The sequence below is a fragment of the Cynara cardunculus genome (assembly GCF_001531365.2).
Source record: "Cynara cardunculus var. scolymus isolate 2C chromosome LG 16, CcrdV1, whole genome shotgun sequence".
Classification (NCBI taxonomy): Eukaryota; Viridiplantae; Streptophyta; class Magnoliopsida; order Asterales; family Asteraceae; genus Cynara; species Cynara cardunculus.
The window spans coordinates 20,087,708-20,100,356 of NC_037543.1; the positions used below are offsets into that span (position 1 = coordinate 20,087,708).

At 33.0% G+C, this 12,649-nt stretch overlaps 1 protein-coding gene across 1 annotated transcript; it reads left to right on the forward strand.

Annotated features, from left to right (window-relative positions):
• The first annotated feature begins 2,091 nt into the window (after positions 1 to 2,091).
• On the forward strand, positions 2,092 to 3,541 carry LOC112529312 (AT-hook motif nuclear-localized protein 22-like). Its single transcript, XM_025140536.1, has one exon. The coding sequence runs from the start codon at positions 2,345 to 2,347 to the stop codon at positions 3,269 to 3,271; it is 927 nt and encodes a 308-aa protein (XP_024996304.1). The 5' UTR covers positions 2,092 to 2,344; the 3' UTR covers positions 3,272 to 3,541.
• The last annotated feature ends 9,108 nt before the right edge of the window (positions 3,542 to 12,649 follow it).

Below are 12,649 nucleotides of genomic sequence, written 5' to 3' on the forward strand. Positions count from 1 at the left end.
GTGCAAACACTTACACAAATATAAAGATTTGGTATCAAGCTTAAAAAATAACATTTGTGTTCATATGATAGAAGTAACATGAACACAATGGTTCATGATTYATAAAAGTCGGTAATATGACAATATGAAAATGGGCCATGCATGTACTTCCATTTGAACATGTGAATTAGGTACGGATTTTAATAATTAAAGAAAATAGATATCAATACAAGATGAGTTATAAAAAACACAACACATCGTAATGAACATAATTTCGATTAAAACGAATCTAAAAAAATAAAAATMTAWTACYAAGAYATTYGHTTTGRTTAATTTCTTCAATTCCCGACCTCGAACTCCGATTGTCATCATAAACCATTTTAATCTTCTCACTGTTGTCGATTTATTTTCCATTGCGTTTATCTATATTAGCTTGATCGATACCGAAAATTTTTACTACCGTGTTTTCTATACGAATTAAAAACTGATAAAACAATAAACATGGAAGATCAAGATTAAAAAAAATTATTAATATTATAAATGTATATTTTTTGGGATTTGATAATTTGTAACTCCCCATTAATTGTTTGGGAGTTACATATCAAATAAATTTACTGAAATACCCTTGTAATTAAAATGTGAGTATGACATAAACCTACAAGAAAAATGGAATTTGATTGGTTGTCATGGTTTTCAAAGTTAACACAAAGTTATTGGTTAACATTTGACCTTCCCTATATATATATAAGATAAAATAATTTTTAATAGATTTATTATTAATGGATTTGTAAGTGTGTCCAAGGCTATGCCTATACTAATCCCAACAAATTATCGCTATAATACATCACTTCTGATAAAATCCAAAATCACGATTATTGTGGAAGTTTAAAGTCAAACCCAGGGTTGATGGGATATTCCAACTCATCCACTTGGGTCTCAACCATTACACCACCATTGTGATAATCTATACCATAAAGTATTTGACAAAAACTCTTAAAAATAATATTTTATGCATAAAACACTGTTTATTGATGCATATTATTTAAAGTTTAAAACTACAAGTAAATTGTGCGGAAGTACAACTGATTAAAGTTTCATGTTTGAATTCGTGTAATTAACTGCAAATAAACATCTCATTTTAGATATAAAAATCTAAAATATATTTCTAATAATCATTGAATTATAACAAAATACTTAATTATTATATTTATAAAAAGATCTATTATTAAACCAAAAATTAAAAAAAAATGAATCAAAGAAATACACACCACAAAAAGAAATTTTAAAAATTGGTACTAATATCAATATTTTTTTAATTTATTATAATATCTTCATATTTATATTTTATTCAAAAATAAAAACATTATCACTTTCTCAAAACCAAATAAAACCGTATTATAATATCGACTGAGATAAAAAAAAACACAAAACATTAAAATCGAGACGTATCTCACTACATTGTACAAGTACCTTTCTAGTTATTATTAATATTATTGGAATTTTTTTTCACAAGATCCCTATAAGAAAAAGATGTCGAGATTTTGGAATTCATAACCTATTTTTTCTGTTATAACGATTTCTCCAAAAATAGAGAAAGCAAAAGAAAACATAGAAATTAACATATTTGGAGAATCCGTTTTAAATTAAATGCCGTTAGAAAGGTAAATAATTTTTTTAATCATCCCCGATGACGAAATGTCGGAAATTTGTCGAAAAATTTAATGTATTTAATATTTTAATAATATAATTAATGTTTAAATCTCTAAAATAAAAAAACCGTTCGTAATTTGATTTAAAACTTTTGGAGAATTTAATTTTTTTCCATTTTTAAAAAATTATACAGAAATTAAGAAAAATATTTTTATATTTTATGATAATTAACAATAAATAAATAAATAAATAAAAGGCATTAAATTTATTATGAAAAAAAATTGGTATTTATTAAAATTAAAATAGGAAAGAAAAATATAAGTTGGGGGAACGTGGGGGCAGCGAGAGGGGACAAAGGAGAGAGAAAGGTGGGGCCCACCCACCGCCCCCAATGCGCACGCTGTCTTAACAAAACTCTCTTCATCTCTCTCTCTCTCTCAAACCTAACCCTAAAAACCATAAACATTCAAACACAAATCCCCCTTTCTCTCTCTTGCTTTCACCAAAATTTCCATATATTTTGAGTCGATTCAAGATATATAAGGCATAAGCATGGCCAATTCTGCTTCGAATTTTGCTGGGTTCCTCATAGCATCCATCCAGCTCTTTTCCGGTGAGAAATAGCRCCGGAGATCCACCGAGAAACCAGCAAGAAAACCCAAAGTTTAAGAGGGAATTAGAGGTTGTTTATAAAGGGGTCGAATTCGAGAAGAAGATGAATCCAGTGACAGCTCATGGTCGTCCTCTACCTCCTCCTTTTCATGCCAGAGATCTTCAGCTGCACCACCACCATCAGTTTCAACAGCAACAGCAGCAGCAGCACCACCACCGGCAGCCACCGGAGGAGGAAGAGCAAAGCGGTGGAAGTAGCAGCCGCAACCACGGTCTTAAACGAGAGCGTGACGGCAACCATAGCAATAATAATAATGATGGTAATAGAGAATTGGCGTCGGTGGTAACCGGTGGCGAAGGAGATCATAGCAGTGGCGGTGGTAGTGGCGGCTCAAGGCGGCCACGAGGCCGACCTGCTGGATCAAAGAACAAGCCGAAGCCTCCGATTATAATCACCCGAGATAGTCCTAACGCTCTTCGGTCTCATGTGATGGAGGTGGCGAATGGGTGTGATATCCAAGAAAGCATAGCGAATTTCGCGACGAGAAGGCAAAGAGGGATTTGCATTTTGAGTGGTAACGGGACGGTTACTAATGTAACCCTGAAGCAGCCTGCAGCACCAGGGGAGGTTGTGACCCTACATGGGCGATTTGAGATCTTATCGCTCTCAGGATCATTCCTTCCTCCCCCAGCTCCACCGGCTGCTTCAGGGCTTACAATCTACTTGGCCGGTGGTCAAGGGCAAGTAGTTGGAGGAGGGGTCGTGGGCCCGTTACTCGCATCAGGGCCCGTGGTAATCATGGCGGCATCTTTCGGAAATGCTGCCTATGAGAGACTTCCTCTTGAAGAAGAAGAGACTACGCCAGTTTCAGGAAACGAACCTTTAGGTTCGCCTTCTGGAATCAACGGCCAACAACAACTCATGAATGAGGCGAATCCATCGTTATTTCATGGATTGCCTCCTAATCTGCTAAATTCATGTCAGTTACCAACAGACGCTTATTGGGGGGCGAATCGACCCCCTTTTTGAGAAGAATCGGATGAGGAGGAATCGAACTCAATCTATGATCTCTTTGTTTCATTCTTCTTCTTCTTCTTCTTCATCATCATCCTTGCTTTCACTTAAACTTAATTATGCAATCTTCTTTGGCTTTTCTTAAATTTTTTGATTTTCACATAAATTAGTATGTTTGTGATGTTAATTAATTGAAATGATTAGACCTCCATAGCATGTTTGTTCAAGAATTAAGCCATGTATAATCAAAACTTGTGAAATCCATATTCATTTTGTGGACTTCAATCCTCTTTTGCATCTCTTTTAATATTTATCTTTGCGAATCTGTTATCGTTCACGTTCTCTGTAACGTTGTCTATTTTCACATAAACAACCACTCTATGCTTTACCCTCTTTGGAGCCCCCATTCGGATTGGATTCATTGGGCTCGTTTCGTTTCGTTTGGTTGTTTTCTGTAACGTATTAGTACACAACAAATGCGGCCGAGTAGCACATTCGAACCCGAGACTTTAGGATGTTTTGAAGAATATTGAGACCAATTAATAATCAATTAACCAAGATGAAGAGGCCATTAATCATTTTTTCTAGTAAATAATCTAACTTTTTGAGTTGTGTAATCAATAGAGTACAGCACTCTTGAATGAAAGCTTAATGAGACAGCCTAGTTTTAGATGCTTTCTGATTTGTATATTCTAAGGTTTCCTTTTTAAGTTGTATATGAACCATGGAACCCCCATTAAAACCCCTTATAAAAAGCTCTAAATTTAAAATGAAACCCCACAAGTAATTATAACTACACATAAACACATTTTTTGATTATGTTTTAGTTTTTCTAATTTATATATTCATTTACTAATTATATATATATATATGTGTATATATATATATGTATATGTATAAGTTGAGTTGTTGTGAACCTAATTTTCGTTGTGAATAAGAGGGCAAATGAGAACACGACACGTATTCCCACTTTGTTCTCATTTAAAATGAATAATGAACGCGAATTTCTTGCAACATTCATGATGAATGTTTAGATCATCAATGACGAATGATACAATATTCATAATGAATATGATCCCATGAATATTGTCTGGGACACGTGAAAGCTCTCGGTTGTCTCCCAATTTACAACGAAAGTTAGGTTCGCAACAAGAGGACATATGAGAACACGACACGTATCCCCACTTTGTTCCCGTTTAAAGTGAATAATGAACGCGAATTTTTAACAACATTCATTTTAGATCACTAATGACAAATGATATACTATTCATAATGAATATCATCCCATGAATATTGTCTCCCAACTTACAACGAAAGTTAGGTTCGCAACTATATATATATATATACATATAGGTATATGTAGATGTATTTGTAAATACATAAGAAAAAGATAAGAAATTAATCTGAAGTAAATTGGTATAATAGATGGTGGGAAAGAGTAAAGAGTCTTGAAGGGGTTGTGCAGAATATATATATATATGTATATATGGGGTAAAGTTGATATATTTAGTATATGGGTGTTGAAGAAAACACAGAGGTATGGAGTTAACTGGTTGTTTAAGTGTTTGGATCTGTGTGTGGGTGGGTGTTCTTTGACTGTCTTTATTTAGGGTTTGAAGAGAGAGATGGATGATGGGATGATTATTGGATTACACGTGCAAATGCAATACCTCTTAATTTGGCTCTTTTCCAAGGCAAGCAACAGCAAATGCATCCCACCCCATTTTCAGCTTCGTCGCTACACTTCTTTCTCTCTCTCTCTCACTCTCTCTACATATATATATATATATATATATATATATATATATATATATATATTCTGAGTCTCTTTGTGTGAGTTTTCTTGCAGAAGACAGTAATTGGGTTGTCTTGGGTGATCAGCATTTGGAGATGCTTTGTTGAACCCTAGATATGCTTCTTTCTTTTGATATGCTTCATGTAACTACTTTTTCAAATTATTTAAATATCATATGAATTTAAGGTGTTTTTTCAAAGAGATTCAATTTAATCAAGTGTTTTGTTGGGTGATTAATTAATTTAAACCTAATTCTTGATATAATCCCATTTATAGTTTCTTTGAATTCCATGATTTATATATATATGGTGGGTCGGGTTCGAACGAGAATGATTACCAAATAGTATGTGATTCACATGATTAAACAAGAACGGGTAAATCACATGTGATGGTTTTAGTGTAAAATCACATGTGATGGTTTTAGTGTAAAATCATATGTGAGTGGACTGACTGTGGCCGCAATATTCTTTGGTAGAGGGACTATAAAGTGGCCGCTTTTCGCTCGCCTCTCTTTCGGTTGTCTATGAGGTCCTTGTGGTTTGTGTTCCATAATCGCATTTCAATGCAAAATCACATGTGATTTGGGTATTTTTGTGTTTTCTTATTTTAATCATGTTATCGGTTTAACCTTCCTTAATATATATATATATATATATATATATATATAGAGAGAGAGAGAGAGAGAGAGAGAGAGAGAGGGGGGTGGTTCAAGTATTAACCAAGTTTATTGTATTAAATTTGTTAACCAATCTTGGTCATTGATCCTTTAAATTTGTGGCAAAGACCATTCATGATATAAAGTGTAATTAATTGCACACATAGACAAGTTCATATATGTGCATTTGTGTTCATATGGTCACACATGTTCATCATCTTTCGTTTGTTCGTTTGTGTCAATATGTGTTCATATTTATACCAACTGTATATATATGTCAATATGTGTTCGTAATTGACTGAAGAGTTCATATATGTCAATTTGTGTTCGTAATTGACACAATGGTTCATATATGTCGAGTTGTGTTCATATGGTTGTACGAATGTTCATATATGTGAATTTGTGTTCATATGGTCACACATATTCATTATCTTTTGTATGTTCATTTGGGTCAATATGTATTCATATTTATACCAACTGTACATATAGGTAAATCTGTTTTCGTAATTGATACAAGTGTTCATATATGTCAATTTGTGTTCGTAATTGACACAATGGTTCATATATGTCGAGTTGTGTTTATATGGTTGTACAAATGTTCATATATGTGAATTTGTGTTCATATGGTCACATATGTTCATCATCTTTCGTATATGTCAATTTGAACGATATTAAAAACTTTACTATTGGGTCTCCTCCACCAATCACAAATTCGTAAACATTAGAGATAGAAAATCAATATTAAAAAAAAATAACAAGATTAATAATAAGTTAACACAAATCATGGGATTTTGTGATTTTGTGATTTTGTAACTCCCAATTAATGATATAGGAGTTACATAAAAAAGAAAATTACATGTGTATCCTTGTCATTAAATTTAATACAGATAGGAACCTAATGCTAAGATGGATTGTGATTTGTTGAAAATGGTTTAGGTTATTTGAACCAATCTCTCTCTCTCTCCCTCTCTCTCTCTCTCTCTCTCTCTCTCTCTCTCTCTATATATATATATATATATATATATAGGGAGGGATCAAATGCAAATCAAATCATTATACAAACCATCAAAACCTCATTCTACCAATCATAATTTTTCTTTTCTTTTTTCACTTTTTTTAATTATGAGGGTTGATTGTGGACATTATAATCTTATTATATTAATCTTAGAAAACGAATTTGATCAAATGAGAAATACATGAAAATTTTCATTTTTATGTAGAAACACAAATATATGAAACAATTTTTAATCAAGAAAAGAATTATATGAAACAATTTCATTAAATTAAACAATGAAATCGATGGTTCGTGCGGTTTCTACATATGTCGTGGTTTGTATTTGATCTCTCCCCTATATGTATACATATATATATATATATATATATATATATATATATATAGCCTTAATCATTTGAGAAGTATAAAACTTATAAGATCCATAACAACTTTTACTTTTTCACATGATTTTTTTCATCTAAGTATAGTATTTAATATATTGATTTTGTTTTACAATGTGTTTGTTTCATATGTATTTGGTTCATAATGTGAAACTTTTTCACCTGTATTTTTTTTTTGGTTCACAAATACACTAAAATGTTCAAATTCTGAACCGAGTATATGTAAAACAAACACATTATAAAAATAATATATATTAATCAAAAGGTTTTCACGATTTGTACAAATGGTTTAGTTTTCAAAATATTCCTCCCCTATATGCGTGTGTGTGTGTGTGTATTCAAGTGAGGACTCAGTATTTTGTAAGGTCCATAAGATCCAATCTCAACCACAAGTCAAAGGATAAATTAGAAAACTAATAACTTTGATAATTTTGACTTAAAATTTTAATTAAAGGGCATTTTAGGTATTTTAGAAATCTTATCTCTATTCTCTTCTCCCCTCCGACAGAAACATTCCATTGTGATACCCACATTGTGATACATTAACTAAAATTGTTCTCTCTCCATATACCCACAAATACCTACTAATATCCATTGTATACACGATGTGACACCGACTGTCATTGTGATAAATTTGTGAAGTAGGGATAACACACTGTAATCACTAGATCAATATACGGGTTTCAAAATAAAGGTTTTCAAGATATCGATAACACACTGTGATCACTGTAACTCTACTGTAAACCCGTCGTAAACCTTCTCGATCAACTTACGGATTTCAAGATATGTGCAAACATATCGTGATAACACACTTGATCAATCGTGAAAACTTTACCGTAAACCCATGGTCAGAAAATGATTTTACTGTTGTCATCGATTGAAATTGTACTGAACAGATGGATATGGATAGAAACTTAAGGAGACAAGGGATAGGATGTGGTATTAGAGGGAAAAAAGATGACGAAGGAGATGGAGAGAGGTTGGTTATTTCACGTTGGGTTGGGTTGGTCGGGTTGCTTCGGGTTGGGTTATTTCACGTTGGGTTGGGTTGATTGGGTTGGTCGGATTTTTGAGCACCCCTAGTTGTATAACTAAATTGTCATTTTTAGCTTATTCAAGAAATATGAAGAGAAAATAAAGGGAGGGTCTTAGGGATTTATTATTATGTAAATAAGAAAATTCTGAGAAGCAAATTGTATGACTAAATTGTCATTTTTAGCTTATTCAAGAAATATCCTTAATTATCTCAAATGATTGGTTCATATTAAATCTCACTGTAATCACAAATTATAGCAATTAACCAGACACGGGATTCTAGCCATCAAATGAGCAACCTTGTTTGCTTGGTTTCGAACATACTTAACAGAGATATCGCCACGGTCTTGGAGTTTCATACGACAACTTTCAATAAAGTTCCCAACTTCTAGACGATTGTGGTTAGCGGTGTAAATGATGCGAGTCGAGATCGAGTATCACTATACTCAAATTGAACTCAAAACCCAATTTCTAAGATTAAACTCGACTCGAAAACTCACAAATAGTAAAAATCAAAGCTCGACTCGAACTCGATAATATTTCTCAAGCTCGAACTAAGCTTCAATCAAGATCGAACTCAAGCTCGAAACAAGCTCGAACTGCAACTCAAATCAAGCTTGAACTCGAACTCGGATTAAGCTTGAACCAAGCTCACCCATTGAAATTTATGAAAATTTAAGGTCTTTCTCTTATAAATTTTAAAACTTAGAGGTGTTCTCTTAATTTTTATAACTAAAGGGATCAACTTCAAACTTCATTATCAAAAAATTTCATTCACCTCCCTCTCTTTTTATAACATCTTTTCTCCCTTCCTTTATCATCTATCTTCCAATACAGGACAATTTCAGTTACCTTTTTTATAATTTTTCTTTGTCTTTTTTAATTGTGATTTTAATAAAAAAAATAATTGATTAATTTTTATAATTAAAAAATATGTAGTTTTGTTTAAATATCTAAAAATATATGACATTTTTATTATTTATATTTTACAAATTTTATCATAAAAATTGATTATATTTTAAAATTTATTATATATAAAGTAATCGAGTATCTCACGAGCTTTTCGAGTTGAGTATTGGGTAGCTTGACTTGGCTCATTAACATTTCGAGCCGAGCCTATTCTAGTCGAGTTTTGACCGAGTCGATCTCGAGTAACTCACGAGTTGTCTCGTATCGTTTTCATCCTTAATTGTGGTCTATCCCTTCTAGCGCCCATTACCGTGACAAGAGAGTCCGTCTCAACAATGACATGTTGCAGTTGTAATGAAAGAATCCAAGAGAGATCTTCGTTTACACCTATAGCTTCCGGCAGGGCCGGTCCTGAGATTTTGGATGCCCACGGCAAAAAGTCAAAAAAAATGGCCCTTATATGTGTAAATAAAAACCAAAATAAACCATTTGAAGGGGTTTGGAATCTAGTTAATCTAGGCGACTCATTTTTTGACAAGAATCTCGCTTGGTTGGGAACTCAGTGTTTTCGAGAAGCCACTCAGGGGAATTCTCGACCATCCGCATATCATACACGAACCTAACGCGTTGCCAGCATTGAGAGGCGAAGTTGCAATCAAAAAAGACAAGAAGCAAGTGTTTCACGTCATTTGCACAAAACGCGCAGTCGATTAAGGGCGGCAACGCCCCTTCCTGCCAACATATTTCGGACAGGAACATTATTACAGCAGAACCTCTACGTGAAGACTTTCAACTCGAGAGGAACGATGAGACCCCAAATTTTCTTCCACCCAACGGCGCTATTAACATCTTCGTGTTGAGCATTATCAGTATACCGAAAGTGGTAACCAGACTTCACGCCATATATCCCGTTTTCACGTATGGCGCCATACAACACGGTCGTTAACACATGACTGTCATTGGTCGAGAACTCATGGCTATTCTCAACACATAAATCAAGTTTTCATCAGCAAAAAGCAGATGAGTAAGGATGGGGCTGATTTGTCACACTACAATAAAATTGGATCTATAGGATATCCATAATCTCTAAGTGTCCCAATAGACTATTTTATAGGACTTAATTTATAGGATCAAAATATAAAGTTGTGTTGTAATAAGTTTATATGACGCTTTTGGACGTCTTAACAAGTTTTTGAGAACATTTTTAATACAAAATGCCGCATTAGCAACTTTATAGGACATTTTTGAGAAATTGTCCTATAAACTCAATTTTTTATAGGACAATTTTTCAAATAGTATCCTATAAAGTTGATAATGGGACACTTTATATAAAATGTGTCCTAAAAAACTTATTACGACGTCAAAAAATATCATATAAACTTATTGCAACACTTTTAAATAGGACACTTTATTTTTTTGGTCCTATAAACTAAGTCCTATAAAGAGGTCTATTAGGATACTTAGAATTTAAGAGTGTCCTATAAACCCGATTTTGTTGTAATGGCAGCCGTGAATGGTAGTTGATGAAGTTGCTCTAAAATGGGGGATTTTGACAAACCTTCCACACAAAGCAAAAGGAGATACGGAGTTAGAGGATCTCCTGTCTCAGCCCCCTCGTTGGCACAATGCCACCCGATCATTCACTACAACAAAATCGGGTTTATAGAACACTTCCAATTTCTAAGTGTCCTAATAGACCTCTTTATAAGACTTAGTTTATAGGACTAAAAAAATAAAGCGTCCTATCTAAAGGCGTTGTAATAAGTTTATATGACGTTTTTTGACGTCGTAATAAGTTTTTTAGGACACTTTTAATATAAAGCGTCCCATTGGCAACTTTATAGGACATTATTTGAAAAATTGTCCTATAAAAACAAATGTCCTATAAAAAGTTGAGTTTATAAGACATTTTCTCAAAAATGTCCTATAAAGTTGCTAATGCGACACTTTGTATTAGAAATGTCCTAAAAAAAACTTGTTAAGACGCCCAAAAGCGTCATATAAACTTATTACAATATCTTTAGATAAGACGCTTTATGTTTTGATCCTATAAATTAAGTCCTATAAAGTGGTCTATTGAGACACTTAGAGATTGGGGTATCCTATAAACTCAATTATGTTGTACAGATTGCTCCATTAAACAAAATTTCTATCACCGAGAAAATAGCAATGGTTCGGTAGAATCTGATGTTTTTTGAGAAAATACCAATATCAACTAGAGAATCCCTAGGTAATCTATCACTGATTTGAATTATTCGTAAAAAATTTATCCGACCAACTTTTGTGACGGTTTTGTGACGAATCACCCTTTAACGACAGGTTTCCCAGAGAAAAATCCGTAAGCAAAAGTCTTTCATTTAGTAGTGTTTGTGTTAACTAAATGTAGAGGTATTCACAGCATCTGTGAACCTTTGCTTTAAAAACATGTGCGTATGCATAATTAACTGGTATTTTTTATTTTTAAGTAATGTGCACAAATTAGTTGTACCTTATACATGATAATTTGTTTTTAAGAGAATTAACTAATACTTTATAATATAGTATAGATATAATTTGTTTAAAATTAATCAATTAATGTAATATTTTTCTGTATATTCACATCTGTTTACACACAAAATTAATAATTAATAAACAAATTGAAGTTTTATTAATTAACATAATATATTAATTGATTTTTTTTTACCATTTTGTTTTTGTTAATTAACATCATATTATTAATGATTTGTTTTAATTATATTATGTAATGTTAGAATTGACTGTTTTTTTATCATATCATTTTAGTCTTTTTACATTTCTCAAGTTTATCAGCTACATTTTTGTCAAACATGACGAGTTCATCAATCGTGAACTTAGCCGATACAAAGCTATGCGATAGCACCCAATTTTTCCGATTCGGCGATTCGATCGACAGCATCTAGGGTTCCTCGAACGATGTGATATCTCACACTGGGTAAATCCTTAACCGGCTAGTTTATCAGTTAATTTGTTAAACACAACCTTAGTAGATAATCAAGAAACTTGAGAGGAAAATATTATATTAGCCAATGAAATTTGGAAATTAACTAAATGCGGGATATCCTTAATTAAAGATGTATGAAAATCAAGAAAACAGCTAAAATACTGATAATTCTTAAGCGAAATTACATCGGATGAAGGAAACTTTGGGTTTTAGTTCAATCGCAATTTACCAGTTCGTTTTGGAATTTCATCAACAACGGTCACTTAAAATTGAAGAGAATAAATTTTGGACTCGTTGGTGCCTTTTACTTCATATACTAAACGCGTTGTCTAAACCTTCCCATTGGTTTCTCCTGGGCCATGTGAGTTCATTTGGTTCGAAAGTTATGTTGGTTTGAAATTGATGGTAATTTTTACTTACAGTTCTCATTGATTTTGAAACAGTCAACTCATATATGCTCCATATCACATTTTGCCCGATGTCATGGTTCTTTCGAGCGTCCTAGCATGTTGCACTAGTCAGTGGACTCTACTGGATCGGAGTGGGAAAGGAGAAGGTGGTCTGACGAGCAGGAAAGGATGAGTGTAATAGTCTAGGAGGCCAGAGATTACAATACCGCTAGGCCAAAGGCCCTTTGATGGAATT